At 39.8% G+C, this 27,868-nt stretch overlaps 1 protein-coding gene across 1 annotated transcript in view; it reads right to left on the minus strand.

The window, feature by feature from the left end:
* Positions 1-27,868, minus strand: part of CRYBG2 (crystallin beta-gamma domain containing 2) — a 109,570-nt gene that overhangs the window by 58,403 nt on the left and 23,299 nt on the right. The window contains exons 2-12 of the mRNA XM_040424243.1: positions 20,754-25,884; positions 20,478-20,525; positions 10,458-10,576; positions 6,991-7,153; positions 5,426-5,565; positions 5,206-5,332; positions 5,054-5,089; positions 2,871-3,007; positions 2,641-2,767; positions 2,399-2,541; positions 2,193-2,319 (exon numbers count right to left, since the gene is read on the minus strand). Coding sequence (XP_040280177.1) covers positions 2,193-2,319; positions 2,399-2,541; positions 2,641-2,767; positions 2,871-3,007; positions 5,054-5,089; positions 5,206-5,332; positions 5,426-5,565; positions 6,991-7,153; positions 10,458-10,576; positions 20,478-20,525; positions 20,754-25,884 — 6,298 coding nt within the window. The remainder of the gene's footprint in view (positions 1-2,192; positions 2,320-2,398; positions 2,542-2,640; positions 2,768-2,870; positions 3,008-5,053; positions 5,090-5,205; positions 5,333-5,425; positions 5,566-6,990; positions 7,154-10,457; positions 10,577-20,477; positions 20,526-20,753; positions 25,885-27,868) is intronic.

Consider the following 27,868-nt stretch of genomic DNA (forward strand, 5'->3'; position numbering starts at 1 on the left):
CATTTAGCTTTTTCTGAATGGTTACCATGGCTGCCGGGACGCTAAAGTCCTGGCAGCCATGGTAAAGTGTAGCGGGGAGCGGGAGAGCAGCATACTTACCGTCCGTGCGGCTCCCCGGGCGCTCCAGAGTGACGTCAGGGCGCCCCAAGCGCATGGATCATGTGATCGCATTGGACACGTCATCCATGCGCATGGGGCGCTCTGACGTCATTCTGGAGCGCCCGGGGAGCCGCACGGACGGTAAGTATACCGCTCCCCCGCTCCCCACTACTACTATGGCAACCAGGACTTTAATAGCGTCCTGGGTGCCATAGTAACACTGAAAGCATTTTGAAGACGGTTCCGTCTTCAAATGCTTTCAGTACACTTGCGTTTTTCCGGATCCGGAGTGTAATTCCGGCAAGTGGAGTACATGCCGGATCCGGACAACGCAAGTGTGAAAGAGGCCTAAACAAATTGTGAATAAAAACTGAATGCAATGATGTGGAGATGGCAAATGTCAATATTTTATTTGTAATAGAACGTAGATGACAGATCAAACGTTTAATCCGAGTAAATGTATCATTTTAAAGTAAAAATACGTTGATTCCAATTTTCACGGTGTCAACAAATCCCAAAAAAGTTGGGACAAGTAGCAATAAGAGGCTGGAAAAAGTAAATTTGAGCATAACGAAGAGCTGGAAGACCAATTAACACTAATTAGGTCAATTGGCAACATGATTGGGTATAAAAAGAGCTTCTCAGAGTGGCAGTGTCTCTCAGAAGCCAAGATGGGTAGAGGATCACCTATTCCCACAATGTTGCGCAGAAAGATAGTGGAGCAATATCAGAAAGGTGTTACCCAGCGAAAAATTTCAAAGACTTTGCATCTATCATCATCCACTGTGCATAACATCATCCGAAGATTCAGAGAATCTGGAACAATCTCTGTGCGTAAGGGTCAAGGCCGTAAAACCATACTGGATGCCCGTGATCTCCGGGCCCTTAAACGACACTGCACCACAAACAGGAATGCTACTGTAAAGGAAATCACAGAATGGGCTCAGGAATACTTCCAGACACCATTGTCAGTGAATACAATCCACCGTGCCATCCGCCGTTGCCAGCTGAAACTCTACAGTGCAAAGAAGAAGCCATTTCTAAGCAAGATCCACAAGCTCAGGCGTTTTCACTGGGCCAGGGATCATTTAAAATGGAGTGTGGCAAAATGGAAGACTGTTCTGTGGTCAGACGAGTCACGATTAAGTCACGATTCGAAGTTCTTTTTGGAAATCTGGGACGCCATGTCATCCGGACCAAAGAGGACAAGGACAACCCAAGTTGTTATCAACGCTCAGTTCAGAAGCCTGCATCTCTGATGGTATGGGGTTGCATGAGTGCGTGTGGCATGGGCAGCTTGCATGTCTGGAAAGGCACCATCAATGCAGAAAAATATATTCAGGTTCTAGAACAACATATGCTCCCATCCAGACGCCATCTCTTTCAGGGAAGACCCTGCATTTTTCAACAAGATAATGCCAGACCACCTTCTGCATCAATCACAACATCATGGCTGCGTAGGAGAAGGATCCGGGTACTGAAATGGCCAGTCTGCAGTCCAGATCTTTCACCTATAGAGAACATTTGGCGCATCATAAAGAGGAAGGTGCAACAAAGAAGGCCCAAGACGATTGAACAGTTAGAGGCCTGTATTAGACAAGAATGGGAGAGCATTCCTATTTCTAAACTTGAGAAACTGGTCTCCTCGGTCCCCAGACGTCTGTTGAGTGTTGTAAGAAGAAGGGGAGATGCCACACAGTGGTGAAAATGGCCTTGTCCCAACTTTTTGGGGATTTGTTGACACCATGAAATTCTGATTCAACATATTTTTCCCTTAAAATGGTACATTTTCTCAGTTTAAACTTTTGTTCCGTGATTTATGTTCTATTATGAATAAAATATTAGAAGTTGGCACCTCCACATCATTGCATTCAGTTTTTATTCACGATTTGTATAGTGTCCCAACTTTTTTGGAATCCGGTTTGTAGTTAAGTACTCGTTGTGCTGTGCATATATTCCTTTCGTGTGGTAGATTTACTCCAATATATCCAGATTGGAGCAATTTTTGTATATTAGTATGCTAGAGAAAACTGTGACGAATGTGAGTCTTATGCATAAACCTGATTATTATTTATGTTATCAACAGATCTTACCTGTAGTACTGGCTGAACAGCACAGATCTGGCTGTCTTTAGCTCCCCAGTCATGATAGCTGTGATAAATCCCTTTTTCTAAAATATATTGCTCTCCCGAGAAGTCAACATTTTCATAGGCCACCCACCTAAGAAATAAAAGTCAGTCTAGGTAATCAACAGCATAACTAAAAGATGAAGTAAAATTATCCTTTAAAAAAAACTTACACTCCATTCAGCACTTGGATAGAACCAGTACTCGTCCCATAGTCTGCAACCTCTATATCTGCCAATGCTTCATTCAGACGCAAACATGAACCCTCTAAGCATCCCGGCTTCTCATATAGTATTATTTCAGGTTCTGAAAAATCCTGGGGAAGCAGGAGATGTGGACTTTGTATAACAATACTGCATATTATAATGTTAACAATATACATGCATAAAAAAGCTGGCAACTTCCTTATCCTCACCGTACGGATAAGCCGAAGTGATCCTAATTCTTCAGTACAACCACCCCACTGAGACCATTTCTGATATTCCCCTTCCTCTAGAAGGTATTGGTGACCATGAAAGCCTTCCTTCTCGTATGCTACCCAACTGCAGCCAATGGAAGTAGTAAGGTGAAAAAATAGAAATAAAAACCTGTCATTACATTCTATTACTATTGTTGTTATTATTTGTATGATTATTTAATACCTACCACCCTCCAAGCACTTTCAAAGAACCCACACTAGTGAGACGCTCTCCCTGCTGGTTAGGCTCTCCTTGTAGTGAGTGAAGGTCTCTGGTCACTCCCCAGCTGTGTCCTTTAAGTTCAGGGTGTTGGAACACGAGAATCTGCAGGGGTGGATTATTTGCAAACATAAGTTATTACACTATTGTACAGCCGTCTGTTTGTGCAAGTGACATGAATAACCACATTTTGATTTGCACGTTACATCTCAACAACCATCATTTAGAATTACAAACAATTGTGCCCCCCACATGCAATACAGAACAAACCATATACGAATGAAACAATGCGTATAGTAGTAGAAAATTGAGCAGATTTTTTTTATTCATAGCAGTGGACTACACAAGGAACACCATCCTTCCAGGTTTTTCAATGAGTGATCATTTGTAAATCAGTAGTTTTACGCTAGATTCACAGTGATTGGGGAGAATATTTGTTGCACATACTGGGAAAATCCCAGAAATTCGGCACTAGACCATTCTTTCTCCTTGAGAAGGGGTCACCTACCAGCAGTCTATGGGCTAGGCAACTAACCTCTTCTGATAATGGGATTGCACATTTGTAGAGTTCTTAGTTTGGAATAGCTCAGTGGGTACTGCTCTGTAGAACTGTCTAGACATTTGTATTTAGCTAAACATACAACTTGATGATTGTAATGAGGGGACTTTGTCAAGTGTAGAATAGATAGATAGATAAATAGATAGACTGGCATATGAAACATAGACTTTTACCCTTACATTAAGGCCTCATGCACACGGCCGTTGTTTGGGTCCGCATCCGAGCTGCCGTTTTGGCGGCTCGGATGCGGACCCATTCACTTCAATGGGATCGCAAAAGATGCGGACAGCACTCCGTGTGCTTTCCGCATCCGTTGCTCCGTTCCGCGGCCCCGCAAAAAAAATTTAACATGTCCTATTCTTGTCCGCAAAACGGACAAGAATAGGCAGTTATATCAATGGCCACCCGTTCCGTTAATTGCGGAAGGCACACGGATGGCTTCCGTTTTTTGCGGATCCGCTGTTTGCGGACCACAAAAAACGGCACGGTCGTGTGCATGTAGCCTAATGAAGAGAAATTGAAACTCTGTGCCAGAAAAACTAAGCTCTGACCACTGTAAAGATGTATTAAGAAATTAGTCTGCATAGAATTATGGACCTATTTGGATTGTTATGGGGTGGACCTTCACTTTGAGCTTGCAGTAGATGTACAAACATTCAATGCCAATTAAAATCTTTGTAAGCTATTAAATTGAAAAGTTAATCTTTGTACCCTGTTTCCCCGAAAATAAGACATCCCCAAAAAATAAGACCTACCTCTAGTTTTGCCTATCGCTGTAATATAAGGCATCCCCCCGAAAATAAGGCCTCCCCGATAATAAAGCATCTCCCGAAAATAAGGCCTCCCCGATTATAAAGCATCGGCCGGACATAATGCCTCCCCGATTATAAAGCAAGCCACCCCATAATGTAAGGAGCTCACTGATTGGCCGCAGCCGCCGCCAGGACAAGCTGCCGCCTTCTTCCGTTCGCAGCTCGCATCTGCCCTGATGGAGTCTCACAACTTGGCTGGCACGGACACACAGGGGACGGGGTGACAGGTAGGGGGGGGGGATATCTGATGGAAGGTGGGGGATGTCTGGTGAAGATGGGGGAGGGAGACTAAAAACGGTAATTAAAATGACACAGGGTGATCAGAGAGGGTAATCAAAATGACACAGGGTGATCAGAGAAGGGAATCAAAATGACACAGGGGTATCAGGGTGGGGAGGGGGATCATTTAAAATGGCACAGGGGGATCATTTAAAATGGCACAGGGGGATCAGAGGGGGGAATCAAAATGACACAGGAGGATCAGAAGGGGGTACTAAAATGCTATAGTAATCCCCCACCTCTGATTCTCCTGTACCATTTTGATTCCCCCTTCTGATCCCCCTGTGTCATTTTAAGTGATCCCCCTCCCCACCCTGATTTCCTTTTTTTTTGTTCAACAATAAATGTGTACCGTATTTTTCTTCATGGAAAAATAAGACATCCCCTGAAAATAAGACCTAGCGAACCTTTGGGAGCAAAAATTAATATAAGACACTGTCTTATTTTCGGGGAAACAGGGTATATACACAACTGAAGTAAATTCCCTCTACTCCAACTCACCTTGGGTTCATTAGGCTTTTCCACTGTGGGACCTCCCTACAAGATGCAGAAAATATTTACTGTACCACACAGCCAAGGAGTATGATTACATTGACAAGTGATGAATAACAGGAAAGTGGCATGTATAAAGTATTATAATCAAAGTAACTCACAATACGTGCAGGTTGCAAGGAGCATAAATGTGAGTCATGTCCATTCCAGGCATTTCTGTTAGGATATCCTCCAGGCTCCAAAATATAAGGGTCCCCTTCAAAAAATGGTTTACTGTACACTAGCCAGCTGTGAAAAAACGGTTCTCATTTTATATAACATACCATAAATCTACTAATCACATAAGCTGACCCCAAACCCATTGAATCCCTTGTCACTTACAGTCCACTGTGCACTATGATGGATTCTGTTTTGATGGGCTTGCCATTAACACATGAATCTGAAGCTGCTCCCAGTATTGTAATCTTATTACCCTCTCCATTTTCATCCAAAAACAGACTTATTCGAGGGACCTGGAAATCCTGTACATGGCAGAAAGCAAAAAGAGGATAAATTGTTTGTTAGGGTTCCTTTACACACAGTTTCGGTCCTTTTTTGGGGCCAGACAATGCCTCAAAAATGACTGTCTTGCTCAGTGTTTAGTTTTTGTTTGTAGCAGTTTTGAGGTATTTTTACCCATATAGTGTGTTTTTGAACCAGGCATTTTCAAAGGTGTTTTTTTTTTAGAGGACAGCATGTGCTCCCCATAATTTCACACACTGTATATTTTTTTTGAGGGTGTGAGGTCTATTGAAGAAAATGACAGCCTATATTTGAGAAAATGCCAGGCATATAGCATGTTGCAATTTGAAGAAAATGCTCAAGGGTGAAAATGCCTGTTTTAATATTTCCCACTTACACGCAACATCTGGACTTGGCACTTTTTGTGGCAAAAAATGTAAAATGCCATAAAATGCCCAAAAAAACTACGTATGACACCACAAGAGCCTTAAAGGGTTTCTGTCAGCAGAAAAACGAGCACTAACCTGGCTAGTCCTTGAGGCTCATTTGCATATTATAAAAGTTATTTTTTCTAAATAACGGCGGCACATAGTGAAATGGGACTTATATAGTTTTGTTCAGCTGACATTAGCACATCACTAATGTCAGCCAGGTTAATACCCCTTTTACTGCTGACAGAAACCCTTTAAAGAGAATGTGTCACCACAAAGTGCTATGCAATCTTCAGGCGGCATGTTAAACAGCAGAAGCTGATCAGATTCATATATAAGTTGGTGGGAACGGATTCAGTAAAATGTGTAATCTATTCATTAAAATTTCTGCTTTTTCTGAACTGAGAGACCATCCACGTGTACAACTATAAGTGACTGATAACTATATCTGTGTATTCACACCTACACAGAGAATGCTATCAATCACTGATAACACTTCCCCCATGTACAACTGAAATCAGAAAAAGCTGATTTAAATGTATAAATTACAAATTTTACTGAACCTTTTCCCATAAAATGATATATTAATCTTCTCAACTCAGCTAGTGATGGCCTATCCTGATGATAGTCCAAGCAGCAAAATAGCCTGCTGTATTATATGAACATCTTCTTTATTTCATCATTATTCAAAAAGTGTAATCAACACATTCCAAAGTCCATGTTTTTAAAAAGTCAAAATCACAGAGACAGAGGCAGATAAAGCATAAAACTGTTTTGTGCAGCGGGCTCTTTTGCTGCTTAGACCGTGTGAGAAGTATACAAGAGAACTTCCTGAGCTACGCTACTGCGATATATGTGGATTTCTATTTAATATTACTATCCTGATGATAGGCCATCACTTAAAATGCTGGCCAACTTCTTTAGGTTATTTTATTTTCATTTTATTATCATTCATACACTCCTGTCTTTAACAGTAATTTCTTTTTTCATATATTCTCATTTTCTTTCACTCACCCGAACCATATGGCGCAATGATCCAATCCAAGATTTGGGTTTCGTAGTATCCCTTTGTGGGTCTTTAGATGATTTGTCTTTCCATGGACACGTCAGATCAGTGTCTCCTTCTAAAAGCATAACACGTCTTCCTCGAAAATATGGCTTCTCATATAAAAGCCATCTAAAAAGATTGAATGTAAGTTAGTTTTGGACTGTCACTATGTGCTCTTTTGCTAAAAACGTCCCAGAACTAACACACAGTCACATTAGTTAATGTTAGGTGATAAAATGCAGTAACTCTGGAAAGTACCAAACAGAAAAATATTATAGCATAAGGCATTGGCGGAACTCTAGCTGTAGCACTTGCTACTTGCTTTTGTAGGAAATAACAATATGGTGAATTTTCAGTATAATGTAGGCTTTCTAATATATTGTGCTATTATACATACCTTTTATTATTGCTACTTATGCTGCTGTTTTATTTTGTTACACTCGGTGGTGGGGACTCCATCTTATTTCGTTATGGGGCTCTATGAATTATAGTTAGGCCCCTGGCATAAGCAGTAGATAGGGTAGATATTTATAGGTTTTTGGCATTAGTCACTATTAGGCTTTAATCACACACATTTTTCTGGTATTTTTTACAGCTACAGTTGAACTAGGTATACTAAATGAGAGGCTCCAAGTCATGATTTGTCATATGACAGTATTGTGAAGGCAGCAATGGAGAAAGCAAAAGAAAAATATGAAAAACACTTCAGAATTATTTCTTGGTGTCTAGGTATTAAAAAATGTTTGCTGATATACTATATACCGGTAGATTTAGATATTTAAAGGGAGTCTGTCACATAATTTTCACCAATAAAACTAACAGCATTGCCCCACAGAGTTGCAAATGCATTCCAGACGTACCTTGTACTTTGTGTCTTTATTCCATGTCCAGGAAAAGCACTTTTGCTGTTCCAAGTGCCCAAAGCAAACAATACTGAAGAGGGGAGGACTGTATTAGCTGCTCCTTTCTTGGGTAGCAGCTAGATATATGGCATTCCAAGCTTTCAAACAATACCAGAATCACAGCATTATATCCACTACATAAGAATATATAGCTGTTAGAAATCAGATCAGGAGTGAAAGCAGTGAAACCTGTTTTTACTTTCACTTTCAGCTGCATTGACAGCCAATCCGATTTTTAACAGCTATATCTTCCAATATAGAGGATATAATGTTGTTCTGGAATATCAGCTTTCAAACAGGACCAGGCTCATTAAGCAGCATTCACCTTTTCTTAAGTCTGATTTGCTTTGAGCACAGTTGGGCAATTGAGAGACTTTTTCAGCAGAATAATAGTGCTTTTCCTGGACATGAAATAAAGATACAAAGTTCACACAGGTATGTTTGGAATACATTTGCAATCTTCTGTGTCGCAATTTTGTTAGTTATATAGGTGAAAATGAAGTGACAGACTCTCTTTTAAGTGTAACTGTCATGTTTAAAAAAAAAAAAAAAAAAAAAAAACATTTTTGGCATATGTTACTGCTGCTACAGTATCATCCATAAAGCAATCTCTGGTTTCTTCACAAACCACTGTATTCCTTGAGCTTTTCGCTTAGTTACAGCTGTTTTAACCCCTACAATATGAGGATCTTCTTAAGATGGCTCCTCTGCCAGTTCTGAGGCCAAAACTGCTTTCCCTAACTTCTCATACACACTTGCTGTAGCCAGCAGCTCCCTGATAGCCAATCAGATGGGATTACTGAGAGACACGCCTCTTCATTCTGAAGCCTAATGCAGGCATGCAGTGTGGAAGACCGCCCCTCTGTCTTCTGTTTATACTAAAGGGAAGACAGACAAGCCATAGAAACGGTCTGTTAAGGGAGCAGTGGAAAGTGACAGGGGACATTAATGAAAGCTGTCATTATAAGGAAATTACAGATCTTTTGGCAATCAATGACAGACTAACTCAGATATACATGCCTAGCTCTAATTAACTAGCAAATAAAAAAAAAATGACAGTTACACTTTAAGGTTGACGTGCTCTGAGTCTGTTCACATCTCAACTGAATAGCATGTGTGTTGCATTGTATTTGTGATATTTTTGAGTTTTTTTTATTTGCACAGAATCTGTATAGGAGAGAAGTTAGCTTACCTTGTGCTATACAGTATATATATATATATATATATATATAGATATATAGATAGTCCAGAAAATGAACGGCACTCCTTTAGATGATAAAAAATAACTCCTTTATTCACCTGTGCGGTGCAACGTTTCGGCTCAGCACTAGAGCCTTTTTCAAGCCCTAGTGCTGAGCCGAAACGTTGCACCGCACGGGTGAACAGAGTTATTTTTTATCATCTAAAGGAGTGCCGTTCATTTTCTGGACTATTATTGGGGTAAGAAGTCTCTTTCCTTGAGAACGTGCACCCACATTTTTCTCATTCAGCTGGTGCCGTCATTTTTCTCCATTATATATATATATATACAGTACAGACCAAAAGTTTGGACACACCTTCTCATTCATAGAGTTTTCTTTATTTTCATGACTATGAAAATTGTAGATTCACACTGCAGGCATCAAAACTATGAATTAACACATGTGGAATTATATTCATAACAAACAAGTGTGAAACAACTGAAAATATGTCATATTCTAGGTTCTTCAAAGTAGCCACCTTTTGCTTTGATTACTGCTTTGCACACTCTTGGCATTCTCTTGAAGAGCTTCAAGAGGTAGTCCCCTGAAATGGTTTTCACTTCACAGGTGTGCCCTGTCAGGTTTAATAAGTGGGATTTTTTGCCTCATAAATGGGGTTGGGACCATCAGGTGCGTTGAGGAGAAGTCAGGTGGATACACAGCTGATAGTCCTACTGAATAGACTGTTAGAATTTGTATTATGGCAAGAAAAAAGCAGCTAAGTAAAGAAAAATGAGTGGCCATCATTACTTTAAGAAATGAAGGTCAGTCAGTCAGCCTAAAAATTGGGAAAACTTTGAAAGTAAGGGCTATTTGACCATGAAGGAGTGTGATGGAATGCTGCGCAGGATGACCTGGCTTCCACAGTTACCGGACCTGAACCCAATCGAGATGGTTTGGGGGGAGCTGGACTGCAGAGTGAAGGCAAAAGGGCCAACAAGTACTAACCATCTCTGGGAACTCCTTCAAGACTGTTGGAAGACCATTTCAAGGGACTACCTCTTGAAGCTCATCAAGAGAATGCCAAGAGTGTGCAAAGCAGTAATCAAACCAAAAGATGGCTAATTTGAAGAACCTAGAATATGACATATTTTCAGTTGTTTCACACTTGTTTGTTATGAATATAATTCCACATGTGTTAATTCATAGTTTTGATGCCTTCATAGTCATGAAAATAAAGAAAACTCTTTGAATGAGAAGGTGTGTCCAAACTTTTGTACTGTACTGTATATATATATATATATATTTATATAAAAGCACAGATATCAGCATATTTTTACCAACACTTACCCTCCTCGAATAATCCGAACAGAGATCTTTCCCTGCAGTTCCCATTCACAGGCGTTACCCACATCACTATAGATCTCATAACCATGACCCCTGAAACCAGACTCTGAAAATAGTATGATCTGGTAATAAAGAGGTACAGGAAAAAATACTTATTGCAGAGTCCTTTTAATAATTACTACATTAAGGCAAATGTAATTATAGTTCTACACTTGTAAATATGACTCATACAATATATTCTGACATTGTAATATGTTTGGTAAAACCTGTTCATTGAGCATTTATCTTGGGAAAATATTTGTGTCACGATCAGTGTGGGGGAAGAACTCCACACTAAACACAGGAGGGTAGGGGAACAGTAACTAGGCCTGGAAACTAGGGAAGGAACAGGTCACCTCCTAAACAACCCTAATCCGGGCCCTAACTACCTATCAATATGAATAGACCTTGAAGGTAGGAATATTCATATGCTGTATACCTAGGCCCTAATATCCCTATAAGGCCCTGAATGAGGTTAGGACCAGAGACAACCCATTCCTCCCCAGATGGACGAATGGAAGTCTCTGTCTCAGGCCCAGATACAACAACAGGGAATATAACAAACACAAAACAATAAGAAAAGACAAGACTTATCTGAAAGTAGAAAACTGGCAACTCCAGAAGCACCACGGAGTACAACCGACCAGCTAGTTAGAAGGCAGGAGGAAAATCTATAAACCGCCCCTCCAAGAGTGAGAAGCGTCTACTTATGGGAAAGGTAAATTACCAACAAGCAACACCTGAAGCAAGGGGTGTGGCATTCACCAAAACACAGACACAATAAGATCCACAGTGAACATGTCAATTTAACCCACGAGTTGCTAGTCTCTTCGATCTCCTGGTACCTGCCACGGGAATGTCCGTAACAGTACCCCCCTTCTACGGGTGACCTACGGGCACCCAGGACCGGCCTTATCCGGGTGAGATCTATGAAAGGCATTCACTAAACGATTGGCATTAACGTCGGATGCTGGCACCCACATCCTCTCCTCCATTCCATAACCTCTCCAGTGGACAAGATATTGAAGGGATCCACGGAGAACTCAAGTAAAGAGTCAACTATTTTCGCTATCTCAAATTCCAAATTACCGTCCACCATGACCGGAGCGGGTGGCAAGGAATATGGCTGTAAAGGTTCCACGTATTTTTTCAACAAAGACCTATGGAACACATTATGAATTTTCAGGGCCTGAGGAAGCTTAAGACGAAAAGTTATAGGATTAATAATGGCCGTGATCTTATATGGGCCGATAAACCTTGGACCCAACTTCCAGGAAGGTACCTTCAACTTAATGTTTCTTGTGGACAGCCACACAGAATCACCCACACTTAGGTCCGGACCATTCATACGTTTCCTGTCGGCCACACGTTTATATTTTTTGCCCATATTTTTCAAGTTATTTAGAATTTTTCGCCATATCGATGACAATGATGACGAAAAATGTTCTTTCTCAGAGATACCATAAGTATTATAACCAGAAAATGTGCCAAACTGTGGGTGAAATCCATAGGCCCCAAAAAACGCAATCATGACAGGGCAGTCATGTTCCCAATGGGAAGGTAAATCCTGACATCCACTCTCAGAAAACACATTGGCAAACTCGGATATAAAAGAGGGTACAGCCTTAGTAGTAACCACAGAAAAGGATGTATTGAGAAAATTATCAATGCAATAGTCCCACCAATCCAGAATCTGCCTAGCTTGCCAATCGATAGATGGATTATGCTTGGTAAGCCAAGGTAAACCCAGAACCATGGGTGCAGGGAGACCTTCCAAGACAAAACACGAGATAACTTCTTGATGAAAGTAACCCATTCTTAATCTGATATCATGCAAAACTTGCGACAAGCACGTCTGAGTAAGAGGGGCAGAATCAATAGCAAATACAGGAATGTATTTTTTTATATATACTTGGTGACAACCCGTGCATGCGGACAAACTGAGCATCAATCAGGTTCACCCTGGCCCCGCTCTCGAAAAATACTTCAATTCCCAGTTTTAGACACTAGCGCCACCTTGGCAGTCAATAGAAATCGGGTACTACCAGCAAAGGACAAATGCACATTCTCTGACTCCACACTCACACCTCCGATAGTCAGATGGGATTTAGACGCCCCTTTTTGTCTCTCTATTTGCCGCTGAATGCTTGGACATATATTGACAAAATATCCCATTTGACCGCAGAAAAAACATACTCCCTGCTTGCGACTGCTATTTTTGCAAGCAGATCCCGGAGTCTCTCCCCCTAATTGCATGGGTTCATCCCCAGGTATAAGCTCAGGAGTCTCTTCACTCAAAGAGTCAAAAGAATACGGTACGTTATGTAATAGAACGTCCTGAGAGAGAGGGCTCTTAGATCTCTCTCTCAGGCGTCTATCAATAAGTACAGCCAAAGACATAGTGGCTTCCAAAGACTCAGGATTCTCATGAAAGGTCAAACCGTCCTTCAGCCTCTCAGATAATCCCGGACAAAACTGGCTGGATTGTTCCACTCAGTGTCCGTAGCCCATCTCCTAAATTCGGAAAAATAGATCTCTGCCGAATGCTCTCCCTGACGCAGGCCGCATAATTTTGTCTCGGCCAGGGAGGTTCGGTCCGGGTCATCATAGATGAGACCTAAAGCTCCGAAAAATGCATCTACTGATCGGAGAGACTGTGATCCGGTCGGCAGAGAAAAAGCCCAAGACTGGGCGTCCCCTTTAAGCAACTAAATTATCACACCCACTCTTTGGCTTTCGTCCCCAGATGAGTGTGGACGCAGCTTAAAGTACCATTTGCAAGCTTCCCTGAACCAAATAAAATTATCACTTCCCCCTGAAAATCTATCCGGGAGAGCAACTTTAGGTTCAGGACAGGTCAGGTAACCACTAATAGGATCAGCCAACAGTGGTCTCTGCATCTGTGAGATGGTCGTGCGGAGGTCATCCACCTCCAGAGACAAACCCTGCAGTGATAACATCCATGGCTGAACTGATACAGACAACAAAATGACGGTTATTCGGCGGTTTATAATGTCACGATCAGTGTGGGGGAAAAACTCCACACTAAACACAGGAGAGAAGGGGAACAGTAACTGGGCCTGGAAACTAGGGAAGGAACAGGTCACCTCCTAAACAACCCTAATCTGGGCCCTAACTACCTATCAATATGAATAGACCTTGAAGGTAGGAATATTCATATGCTGTATACCTAGGCTCTAATATCCCTATAAGGCCCTGGAATGAGGTTAGGACCAGAGACAACCCATTCCTCCCCAGATGGACGAATGGAAGTCTCTGTCTCAGGCCCAGATACAACAACAGGGAATATAACAAACACAAAACAATAAGAAAAGACAAGACTTATCTGAAAGTAGAAAACTGGCAACTCCAGAAGCATCACAGAGTACAACCGACCAGCTAATTAGAAGGCAGGAATAAAATCTATAAGCCGCACCTCCAAGATTGAGAAGCGTCTACCTATGGGAAAGGTAAATTACCAACAAGCAACACCTGAAGCAAGGGGTGTGGCATTCACCAAAACACAGACACAATAAGATCCATAGTGAACTTGTCAATTTAACGGACGAGTTGCCAGTCTCTCCGATCTCCTGGTACCTGCCACGGGAACGTCTGTGACAATTTGCTTATTTAATCATTCCAATATAGCAGCCTATTAATACACAATCCAGATTTTACAGCTAGCCACACAAAACAAACCAAGTTGTTCAACAAAGGAAGATATGCCACTGTAAAGGGGGTTGCGGAAAGTTAGCTGTCAGCTGGAGAGGAATGTTGGTCTACAGCTATCTAATGTGTATGGCTGCTTAAACACACACATATATATATCCCAACCGCTCATATTACAATTAAAATTGGGAAATATTATATAGATAAATTCTCTCTATGAGTCCCAGCTGATCACCATGTTCCCCTTCCTCCACCTCACTACTTGGTTGCTTTGGCTGTAAGACAATAGGCTGGAGCAGGGGCCCAAGCCCAACCCACTTTCTAATTTTATCACAAAAAGAGGCCCCAAAGTTGCCGCCTCCTAAAGCACTATTCATTTCAGTGCACAGAGAATCCATACACTGCATCCATGGATAATGATTTGTATTATATTCACAGCAGTGAGCACTGCTCCTGCCTGTACTCTCTGCTAAAAGCTCTGTCATAGTGCCGGATACCCTGCACTGATGTTATATGCAGAGCACAGCGAGGACAGGCAGGAGCAGCAATGTGCTGTGCAGAACATCTGCCTGTACTCGCTGCTCTCCGCTGGAACCTCTACATAGAACATTGGTGCAGGGTATCCTGATGTGCTATGACAGAGCTTTCAGTGGAGGGTGGGGGCAATAGTAGGGAGATGTACACCCCTCATAACAGCGCTCACTTAAGTGCATATAATACAAATCAATATCTGTTCACCGCATACATATCTGTGGTGCACGGATTCTCCGTGTGCTGTAATGAATAGCATTGAGGAGACAGGAACTTCGGGGTCTCTTTTTTTTTTATAAAATAAGAAAATCAATAAACTACATTAGAAAAATTATTTTAAGGTTATTTCTAACACTTTGCAAAAATATTTAAGTGAACGTTTAGGTTGAAGTTTCTTAATAAACTGATATTCAGGTCATAAAAGGGAGTCTCTAATTCATAATAGTCTGTGGTGGGAGGCATTGCAAACTAGTGTTCACGTGGAGGGTTGGTATATTGTTGTCTCTGCTATTATGGGCATCTGTAATCCTCCACCTGCTAACCTATCATTGTTACAAAAGGCACTATGTTTTGCTGCCTCTTACCTAGGCGCTTCCCTCATTCTGATGAGTAAGCTTAATTTTTAAGATCACCCCTTAGACAAGATTTCCCCCTCTACTGACTCTCAAGTCTTTTTCCAGATGAACTGCAGCTGTTTACCGAAGTCCATGGAAATATGTCTGACCGTTTATTGGTCTGTGATGCCCTTCAAGCATACTTAAATGGTTACTTCTAATCAGCGATCTCCTATGTTAAAAAATTATGCTAAACAAGATTTAGGCCAATTGTTCTGCAGACAGACTTTATTGCTGACCCAAGCTCTGCTAATCAGCATACCTGACTGGCAAACGGTAGATTGTATTTACAGGTCTTGAAAGATAAAACCTTTCGTATATTGTGTTTTTTTGTGATAGTAGTTTAAAAAGTGGCAGCACTGCTCGATCCAGTGGCACCAAAATTCTGAGAAATTTATTTACTGTAACATGAACAAAGCGTTTAAGGGCTAAATAGGCCACTTCCTTAGACTGCTGACCAAAATAGCTGTATTGTATTGAATCTGACAAAAGGGCTCGTTCTGACCTGAAACACGGTGTTTGTGTTAGAATAAATCAATTTCTCCAAATTCTTTGTGCCACTGGATCTAGCAGCACCAACACTTTTCACACTACTATCTATCATTATTGCATCAGGCCCAGCCTTGGACTGGAGAAAATGCATGCAGCAGCCTACGGGGGGCACCTCTGAAATCCTGCTGGAGTGTTCTGCCTCTAGCACAACACACTAACATGAGGATTTTATTGGCACTGTATGTCCTGTTGGTTAAAGGGAACCTGTCATGTGGATATTTGATTATAATCTAACTAATTATATACAATCATTAACTACAAAAAGTACCTTAGATGTATTCACTTACTGGTGTGACAGATGGTTACCTCATAATACAGTATACACACAAAGATGCCACATGCCGCATGCTAATGAGCTGATTTGAGTCCAGCGTGATGTCATTGAGTCCAGCGTATATTTAATTCGGAGGCTATAGCCACTCCCCTGCCCACCTGCTGCTGATTCATATGGAAAATAACTGTCATTCAGCAGCAGGTGGGCGGGGAGAGTCAGGAGCTCATGAATATTCATGACTCATCATTATCAGCTGGAGCTTTTCAATACAAGATGTTGGCAGATTGACTGGGTCAATTAAAGAAAGTGACCCAGCATTGTGCTAAGAGAATCAATCACTTATTTATGTTGCCCTTAGTTAGGACACAATACAACTGGTGACAGGTTCCCTTTAACAAACCTACCCATTTGCTCTACTTCTTTTCTTTCATCTGCATCACGTGGATTGTTTTATTATTAAGCAATTTTATTTTGATCTGGGCAACCAATCTGGTAAATTGCTAACCAGTGTGGTTAAAAACAATATCTCAGCTCCTTCAGTACTATGGATTTGTACTACTCCTAACACAATAGTAACAGCACCACAAAATATTCTCCACCAATTTTCCAGTTTCTATCTGGACTTGTATATGTCTCATGCTACCTATGGCTCAGGTCAGTTGGAGGCCTCTTTGGGAGAAATCAACTTTCCCTCTTTCTAGGAGCAGAGCATGGTCAGGCTATTGATGCCACATTTAGCCCAGATGAAATCAAGGAAGGTATATCTTCCATGATAAAGGGGAAGGATACTTGCCCAGATAAACTTCCTATGGAGAGATATTTACAAACCTTAGATATCTTGACCCCTCACCTCCTGTATATGTTTACCCCCCTTCTTGTACCATGCCATAAATATACAGCATAGCAATTATCACATTGCTGCACCATGCAATACAAGAACTGAGACACCGCTAACAGCAGCTAGTGTCAGCAGTAATGGCTGAGGTCGGTGCTAACACCGATCCTGGTTATTTAACCCAAAGATGCTGCGGTTGTTACGGCGAGGATCGGCACTGATCTTAGCCATTGATGCGGGGTGTCAGTTGTATGTTACTTATGCATCTATGGGGTTTACAGAGGGAGGAGGCTCCCTCTCTCCTCCATTGGACCCCTGGTGATGTGACAATAAATTAGAATATCATCAAAAACTTTATTTCACTAATTAAATTCAAAAAAGTGAAACTCGTATAGTATATAGATTCATTACACATATAGTGATCTGTTTCAAGCGTTTATTTCTTTTAATGTGGATGATTATGGCTTACAACTAATGAAAACCGAAAAGTTAGTATCTCAGAAAATTAGAATATGATATAAGACCAATTAAAAAAATAATTTTTAATACAGAAATGTTGACCTACTGAAAAGTATGTACAGTATATGCACTGAATACTTGGTCGAGGCTCCTTTTGCATGAATTACTGCATCAATGCGGTGTGGCATAAAGGAGATCAGACTGTGGCACTGCTAAGGTTTAATTGAAGCCCAGGGTACTTTTATAGCAGCCCTCAGCACTTCTGCATTGTTGGGTCTGGTGTCTCTCATCTTCCTGGCCAATCAAGCACAGTGATACCATGGTTATTAAACTAGGCATTGGTACTTTTGGCAGTGTGGGCAGGTGAAGTCTTGCTGAAAAAATAAATCAGCATCTTGATAAAACTTGTCAGCTGACGGCTGTGCTGACTTTAAACTTGATATAACTAAGTGGACCAACACCAGCAGATGACATGGCTCCCCAAACCATCACTGACTGTGGAAACTTCACACTGGACCTCAAGCAACTTGCATTGTGTACCTCTCCACTCTTACTCCACACTCTGGCACCTTGATTTCCAAATTAAATGCTAAATTTACTTTCATCTGAAAACAGGACTTTGGACTACTAAGCAACAGTCCAGGCTTTTTCTTCTTAACCCAGGTAAGATGCTTCGGACATTGTCTCTGAGTCACACAAAAAATACGACAGCTGTAGCCCATATCCTGGATACATCTGTGTGTGGTAGCTCTTGAATCACTGACTCCAGCCGCAGTCCACTTTTTTATTAATCTCCCCCAAATTCATGAATGGTCTTTGCTTGGCAATCCTTTCAAGGCTGCCATTATCCCTGTTGCTTGTGCATCTTTTTCAAACACACTCAACTTTCCATTAATATGCTTGGATACAGCACTCTGTGAATAGCCAGCTTCTTTAGCAATGACCTTTAGTTGCTTATCCTCCTTGTGGAGGGTTTAAATTACTTTCTTCTAGACGACTGTAAAGTCAGCAGTCTTCCCCATGATTGTGTAGCCTACTGAACCAGACTGAGGAAACATTTTAAGGCTTAGGAAACCTTTGCAGGTGTTTTGTGTTGATCGGCCAATTAAAGTTTGATACCATGAGTCTACAATATTGAACTTTTCCACAATACTTTTTCACAAGAAATAAACGCTTGAAAAAGATCACTCTGTATGTAATGTATCTAAGGTATATAATATATGGGTTTCAGTTTTTAAATTGAGTTACCGGAATAAATTAAGTTTTCGTTGATATTCTAATTTATTGAACTGCACCTGTATGGCAATGCAAAATGCAGCTGATTTTTAACAAAAAAAAGTGATTTTATGATGCAAAACTAGTAGAACATTAAAAACTATATAAGTTTCTATTGCCATAATCATATCAACCTGCAGACTAAAGTTATTATATTATATGTAACACATGGTAAACCTAATAAAAAATAAATAAAAAAATTACAGAATTGCACATTTTGCCCACCTTATCTTCCAAAATTGTAATAAAAAGTGATCCAAAAAGCCAAATATGCCCCGAAATGGTACCAATATAAAACTACAGCTTGTCCCACAAAATAAAAAAAACTAAATATATCAACTTAAATCTTCCACTAACATAAAGTACATTGTGTCACGAAAAAAATCTCAGAAATCCAGCTTTCTGTCATTTTTTGTACTTGCAGACTCTCTATTCTGGCTCGACTTGAACATGACTTGTGACTCCAACAATTGTAATGCACATGGGATTCTTTTGTTAGTTTGTGACATTCAAAATGCCTTGGAGATCCCTCACAGAGACACTTTAGGTTTCTCCAATTGAGACGTTCTCAGCTTGCAATTCCCGGATTCACCTCTCTCTATCTCCTCTTAACGTCCTCTAGGTATCAAAAGGTCCCATGGTCCTGATGACCTGAAAATGACCGTGTATACTCATTTATTGTCTACCAGAATCTCGTTTGTTGACCTACCAGCCTAGTCTAGATGGAGGGAGCTGATCCTCAATTTATCTAAGGATGATTGGTTAGATGCAAGCTCGGCCCAGCTTGGTTTTCCAGCTGCCAATAATAAGCTTACTCGTCTGTTATTTAACACTAATTCCTATAGATAGATCCCGCTCTACCAGATGTCATAACTGAGCTTGTTTAACTATCTTATTTGGTCATGCTCTTATGTTATGTCATTTTGTGGATCTACTGTTAGTGTATTTGGGTTAAGTTGTATCCCTATTACCTGATTTATGTCTGTTAGGTAGGCAGTAGATAGTAGTCAGAGGCACGCATCTTCTCACTCCTTTTCTGGATAAAAGAACTCCCCTATCTGACAACCAAGCAAGTATATGCTCTGATTGATTTGGAAGGAACGTAGTAATATGCATAGAAGTCCATGTTTACCCCTCTCCCTTAGCTAGTTGCCCTTGCACTCACTATACTGGCTGATATAGCAGCTAAAGGGCACAATTTCAAATGTTGATGGCATAGAAAGACACATTACTGTATTCAAGTAAAGCCAGCACTAGATATTTTAACTTTAGTTTGTATCTAGTACAAATTTTTACCGGACATAAAAGGTAAAAAAAATATACAGGTTTTAAAAGACTTTTTGAACGCTGGAGGATCAGGTGCTGAGACCCACATTGATCACTATAATGCTAACCACTATGCCCCTTTACCTAAGATTGGCACTGCTCGGTTCTCTTTGGAGGGGTGGGGTTAGCAGTGTATGGACATATAGACAATTTTTATGAGTCCATGCACCACTCATTTTAATTTATAGCCAAAGGGGCACTGTGCTCAGGCGAGTGCTTCCACCCCTTCATTTCTGTGACTGGTGGGAGGTCTCAGCACCAAGGCCTTCACCGATCAAAGAGTGACATGCCAGAAGTTTTCTGAAATGACAGTTACACAACATACAATAGCTGACCTTTATATTAACCACTTGCACACATACATTTGTAAATTTGTATATTTGTATTAATTTGCTCAAACTGTGTTTTTCCGTGAAGTATCAAAGTTCCTCTGTTATTTAGATGCCTACCTTTCCTGGTCTTGGATTCAATTTGCCATGACTTTTCCCTGGGTGATGCTAAAAGAACAATATTATATTATTTTCAATTGCAATACTACATACAAATAAAATAAATACTAAATTAGATAATGATAAAACAGTGATTAAATGTATACATACTGGTATAATATTTGCAGCCATATGTACCCAATTAAGTAAATGTATATACAATAGTATTTAATTGACAGCTGTCCATTTAGTGGCACATAATTTAAAATAAGTCAAATGAATTTTAGTATATCTCACCCAGACATCCGGGAAAACTTTGAAAGGAGTAGATACTGGAATATCCAGCTTGGATGGCCGCTCAGTTGAATCAATTTCTGTTATGCGATTGACCTTTGGAATGGAACCGTCTACATTATCTTCTTGTTTAGGATCTCTTGTAGTGCTAGTTAAAGTATCATTAGTTGTGGCTGTATCGGTATCATTTTCAGATATGGAATTCTCCGAAACTGTTTCTGTTTCTTTTGTTACCCCCAGTTTATCTTTTTCGGGTTTCAGGTAACTACTGAGGAGAAAACTGCTTTCAAGTCTGGAATAGGATTTACCTTCAGATGTGTCTGTCTTTTTATCTAACTTTTCAGACAGAAGTAGGGAGCCAATGATAGAACTTTGCCTTTGACTAATATTTTGTGCAATAAAAGCCTTGTAGCTGTCACTTCTAGAACCCTCATCCCCAGAGTGTTTTCTCATTAGTTCCAGTGGGGATGACCTAACCTTGGAGCTTTCTGTGTTTCTTTCCCATGAATATTTATTTTCATCCTCTTCTGACTTTTCAGTTTGGTCTACAATGTTAGGTTCTACTGTTGATTCACCTTCTTCAGGTGTGATTTTGTTTTCCTTTATCTCGGGAAGAGCCACCCTGAAATCAAAGCAGTCACTTTTTGGTGAAGCCTGATCCTCTTTTATAGGAGGCAGAGTGGCATACATGCTTAGTGCGGAGCAACGAGGCTGACGAGGTTCTCTAAGATGTTTCATAAACTCAGGGGTTTCTAACTGTCGTAATTTGCTCAGCCACATCTCCATATTCTCTGAAGAATCAGCTTCTTCCTCTTCTGCACAGTTTCTAGCATGTTCTGTCAACGTTGCATCATTTAAATTATTTTCTGAGTTAGTAAGATGAAAGTGTTGAAAAATTCTGGTTGTTTGCTCTACTGAGTTTTGATGTATTTGTGGGTCAATTGTATTCGCACTTGACATATTCCCATGATTAGCAGGATTATTTTTCTCCACATCCAACAATGAGATCCCCGAAATGTTTCCATTTAACTTGTTTAAGGACGAATAAAAGTTGGATTCATGTGTATCAATATTTTTTCTTCTTTGGAATTCATTTGTTTCTGGCAGTTGTGAAGTAGTCTGCATACCACTACTATACAATGTAGGTGATTGATCATTTAAATGTTCTGCTTGCTGTTCACTCAAGAGAAGATTATCATCCAGACCTTTCCATTGGCTTATTTCATCTGCAACATGATTTGCTATATCTTTACCCATCTGAGTATTTTCACTTGGTTGATCATCTAAAGAGTTCTTACTATCAATACATGTCAAAATGTCATTAGTAATTTTTACCCATGTATGCTCATGTATTTCATTAGTCATATCTATTTTTTTTGCATGAGGCTCTAATGCATCCTCTTTGTCATAAACTGCATCTTCAGTTACTTTGGTCAAACATTTATCATTCTGCATTACGGCCACTTTTTCAACTTGGTTCATTTGTATTTCTACTAGAGGTTGCTCAATTACTTTTTCTACAAAAATATGAAGCCTGACCCCATTAAGGCTATCATTTTCCTCATTCTCCCCTGTCAAGCTGGTGTTTTGCCCTAATAAATGTGAAATGTTTTGTGTCTTATCAGATTGCCTCAAAGTGCTTTGTGCAGCTTCACCCGTTGAATTACTATTGTCCACCGTCAAACCTTCTGCTGAAGAGATGTGCCCATTTTGTTCAGCTTGGTCATTGACCAGTTCACTAGTCTCATCCACAAACTCATTTACAGGTAATTGTATTATTACCTTATCTTTATCGTCAGTAAAAATACCACAGTCCTCTTCACTAACTAGGATTGTTGTTTCTATTACCTTATTATTTACAAACTGACTAATCACATCTAAAGCTTGCTCTGCACCATTCTCATGACGTTCACTTAGGAGATCAGCATTCTGATTATTATAATCCACAATGACATCACCCGTTTGTGCTGTATTGTTATATAGCACATGTGTATCTGACATATGATTGGCATTTACATCAGTATTCAACATGTTATCAGGATCTTCTTTGAAATTGTTAAATGTTTGCTCACTGATCTCTATAGAGGAGTCAACGAGGACAATTACCTCCTGTGCTGCTGGGTCCTTAGACTCAGCAATTTTTATTATCTCCTTTGACTGCTCCACCTCTGTGCTCACAGTCATGTCATTGGCAAACAAGTGGGTCTCATGAGTAACTGGCTCATCCTCTGCTACAGCTGCAATCAGAATACTTTGGTCCGTCATGTCTACAGTATTTATATCCATTTTATTGGTCTTTTCCTGAATCACAGTTACTGTATTTTTCACTACTGTAGAATTCTCACTAATATCACTTACATTTTCCATGTGTTCACATTTTATTTCCACACTGACCTCAACATTTTGACCATGGCCCATTACATTACTACCAACAGTATTTGGATTAGAATCTGTGGACAGTAAATCATTTGCCGTTATATTTTGTTCATATTTAGATTTATCTTCAGCCAATGAGGATCCATCTTTCACATTATTAACTAGCTGATCTGTCAATTGTGCTTCTTCATTTTCGGCCTGCTCTAATATATCTACAGAACCTCCATTTCTCAAAATTTGGTTGTGTTTGAACTCATTCACGTAGTCCATTTGCCCATCGATGGTTGTTACAGAAACAATATAATGTAGCTCTTGGTTATTTACTTCTTTGTCAATTTTGTGGTTATTATACTCTGTGTTTGATAGTTCTCCTAAAGTTTTGTCCTCAGCTTTGTTCAGCACAAAATCATAATCTTCTGAAATGTCTATTTCTGGCTGTTCTATGTGACTTTCTATTACCTCTTTGTTTAATGGTGCATCTTCAGTTACTTCGGTTAAATATGTATCATTCTGCATTATGGCCACTTTTTCAACCTGGTCCATTTGTATATCTCCTAGAGGTTGTTCAAAAGCATTATCTTCTGAAACGTCAATTTCTTGCTGTCTTATGTGACTTTCTATTACCTCTTTATTGAATGGTGCATCTTTAGTTACTTTGGTTAAATATTTATCATTCTGCATTATAGACATTTTTTCAATCTTGTCCATTTTTATATCTTCTACAGGTTGCTCAAAACCATTATAATCTTCTGAAATGTCCATTTCTTGCAGTTCTATCTGACTTTCTATTACCTCTTTATTTAATGTTACAGAACTGACATCACCATCAGCTCTTTCTGGCACATCAGTTTTGCCCTCCTCATTATTATCTGCTGAACTCGTAATATTTGTTACTAGATCTACAGTGTCCTCACCTTTAGATAGGATAGTAAAAACTTCTCCCTCAGATTGATCACTTAGGGGTTTACCCTGGTTTACTATAGTTGTAGACTGATATTCATACAGAGTATTAGTACTGGATTCTGAGTTATTTTTAACATCACACTGAATGAATTCTGCATGTTTGTTTTTTAATTCTGCTTCATGTTTTAGTTTCATTTTGGTCTCTTCCTCAAGCGGTTGATCGCTGAGTGATGCTCCATAATGCCAAATTTCATCATTATTAGTTCTTTTAGTTAAATTAATGGAGTCATGATCTACTTGATTGACAAAAGTACAGAGGATTATGGTGGGTTGATGTTTATTCTTTACTTTTTGGTTGGCATGTAAATCTCTACCTATATAATCTCTATTCTCAACTGGCATACTGTTGACTGCTGTGTAGTTTAGATCCATGCAATGTGAAGCATTGTGTTTATTAAGGTCATTTGAATCTACTAGTTTCTTTTTAAGAGTGTGTTTCAGTTTATGGTTAATGTAGGCATTGTGTGAATAATCAGGTGGCTTTCTTTTTGGAGTTATCATAGGAGGGATGCCTTGACCAAGATGACTGTCAATTGTGCTTGTGTTCATGGTTTCTTGTACACAGACCTCCTTACCTCTTGATTTTAAGTCTTTCATGTCTAAAGTGCCAATGCCTTCATAATGTCTGTCTTCTATCAATATTCTTTTAGCAACATGTTTGTCATTAAATCTTTCCTGTATGTCTACTAGTCCTGAATCGTCATTCACTGTAGAGTCTTCTTGAATTTCATTGCTAATGGTGTTTACAAGTGCCTCAAAGCTTTTGCTGTGTATTGCCTCTTTTTCATCTACAAAACGGCTTACAACATGGGAAATATTGGCTGTGGACAATGATTTAAGGTCTACTGTGTTTGATGCCTGTGAGTTCTTTGCATGATAACTTTTGGTTATATCTCTTGGTTGGATTAGGTTTTCTTCAAACTTTATTACATTTTGCTGTAGTTCTGAACTTGATTTAGCATGAGAAATACTGCCTCCTGAAAAGAAAAAATTGGCAGATGTCTGGGATGGATTTGGAGAAAAATTATTCCTCTGATTTTCAAACCGCTGTGCAACTGAAGACATAGGTGAGCGAACACTTTCATTTTTCCATCCTCTTGGTGAACTCAGTGAAATTGAAACATTATTCCTAGTCCTGTAAGGGGGTGGTGTTGGTATCCTGGGAGAGAGATTAAGATCTGGAAGCTGGGCTCTTGCTTTCCTATAGTTGGCTTCATTTCCAGAATGATACCTATTGGTTAATTCCACATTCCCAATGTATTTTTTGGCACTGCTTTTAGTTTCTAAACATTTTCTATTACTGTCCATAGGTATTGTAGACACTGGTGTGTCAGATTTTTCAGAACCGTCAATTACTGTCACTATTACATGTTCGTTTCTTTTCTCTAAATTATCTTTTCTTAAAGGATTGTACACTTTAGAGTAAACTGGCCCATGAAATCCAGGAGTGGCAGGCATGTCTTGGGGCACTTTATGTTTCTTCTCCCTAAGAGATCCATACTGTTGGGATTTGGGGGTTTCTTTATGATGGATAACATTATCTTTAGTACTAATATTTTCAAACACTTTCTGCAAGCCCTTTACATGGCCTACATATAGCTGAGGAGACACATGGCCATATGACAGCTTTGCAAAATCATTATCCTTCTTGTTAGATGATCTGGGCAGCTCAAAGACATTTTGCTGATTATCAGGTTTTTCCATGTTAGTAGGATAAGGTCTGCACGATTTCAACACCTGATCAGAGCCACTGGCAGTAATGAAAAACTCTTCATCCACTGTTGATCTAATAGATCTAGGAAGAGGGACAGTACAATTTGTTACAAGAAGAAACAAACCATTCTTTTTTGTTATACTGCACTTGCTTCGAAACTGAAATTACTTTTCAATTTTTTATATCCTAATAAAGTCTTATGCACACGAACGTTGTTTGGGTCCGCATCGGAACCACATTTTTTGTGGCTCGGATGCGGACCCATTCATTTCAATGAGGCCGCAAAAGATGCGGACAGCACTCTGTGTGATGTCCGCATCCGTACCTCTGTTCCACGGCCCCACAAACAAGGATAGGGCTGGTCTATTGAGTGCCAGACCTTCCACTCCACAAAATGCGGAACACACACGGTCGGTACCCGTGTTTTGCGGACAGCAAAACATGGTACAGCCATGTGTATGAGGCCTAAACAAGGAAAAAACTAAGTACCGGTATATTAAAGTTTCTGAAAAGGTGAGATTTTCTGACATGTCCTGGCAACAGTAGGAGAGGTTCCTGCTTATCTAAAGCTACACGTTAGGGCAAGTCAATAATACAAACCTGTCTGGGTTTGTCACCACTATTTATACATTGCATATATATCTGGAATGCAATAAGGAAGAAGTGATCTGAAGAATTGAATAGAGAAGTCAGAAAAAAACTAATTTACATCTATTGCACACCAAAAAAAAAATGCCACAAAAACATGACAAAAAATGCAGGTGCCCTCAAAAATGCCACTGCAAATTCATGTGTGTAAGGACTCTAAAAAACAACTAATTGTATGCTGAGTTGGTATCACAGTTTTTTGTGGCAGTTTTTCAAGCAGATTTTAAGCCAAAGACAGAAGTGGGTTGTAAGGGAATAAAAATTATATAGGAAGGATTTATACTTCTCCTTCCTGCTGGACTCACTTTTGGCTTAAAATACTGCTGCAAAAACTGCCACAAAAAGCTGTTTGTGACACCACCCTGAGCTGTAACCTTCAGAGAATGGATGGGCTTGACTAAGCAGTAGTTTCAAGTGAGTGCCTGTTCACTAGAAGTAATTTATGAATCACAATACATCAGTTCATTTTTGCATGAACAAGTCAGCTCCAATCACTATCATCACTAAAATTATTTGACCACATTCATTTAAAGTGACCTGATCAAAATGCACAGACTCTTGTGACACAGTGACCTGCACACCTGCGCTTTTCCACTCTTTAGATGTTGATTTTTCCTCCACATAGGTCATTAATATCAAATTAGTGGGAGTCAGCAGTGTGGGTGACATGATGAATCCCAACCAATCTGATATTTATGACTTATCTGGAGGGGAGGTAATTAATATCCAAAGATACGAATCTTCTTAAATGCCTTTAAGAAGAAGCGTAACAATAGTCTCAACGCATAATCAAGTCTATGTAGGAATATAAAAATGAAAAGTACTGCTGCCATTTGTGGTCCTAGAAACAGGAGCATTTACTATCATTTCAATGTTTCCTCCCACAACCCTACAGCTACATTTCTACTGAAATGATGCTGTTCATGCATGTGTACTGATATATCCAGGTTCTAACAGAGTGTCACAGCCCCTTCAATTTATGGGTGTTTTCAAATGAATTTTTATCATTTCTGAAAATTGAAAAATAACCTTTTTATCAGATTTTAAATCTGCAAATATTTATTAGCCATTCCAGTATTAACATGGTCTTTTTTATACAATTCAGTATAACCTGATCTCACAAATGTATCATTTTTTCAGTGATTGGCCCTGTTAAAGGCTGTTTGTGTTTATTTTTCATATCTTTCCTAAATGCAAAATTCAGAAAATTTCTAAATAGTCTTCATTAAAGATTCTGTACCACTTTTCTGTTTCAGGGTTTGTGTAACTCCTTCACAGATCTAGCTGTCTTGCTGAATCTGACATAGATCCAACAGAACACTGCTCCTGTTTCTGATGGTTCTCTCTGTACCGCCTTCTCCTGTTCCCTGCGGTTATCTAACGGACATCTGTCAGCAGATTTGTATCTATGAAAATG

Source organism: Bufo bufo, chromosome 3, assembly GCF_905171765.1.
Source record: "Bufo bufo chromosome 3, aBufBuf1.1, whole genome shotgun sequence".
NCBI lineage: Eukaryota > Metazoa > Chordata > Amphibia > Anura > Bufonidae > Bufo > Bufo bufo.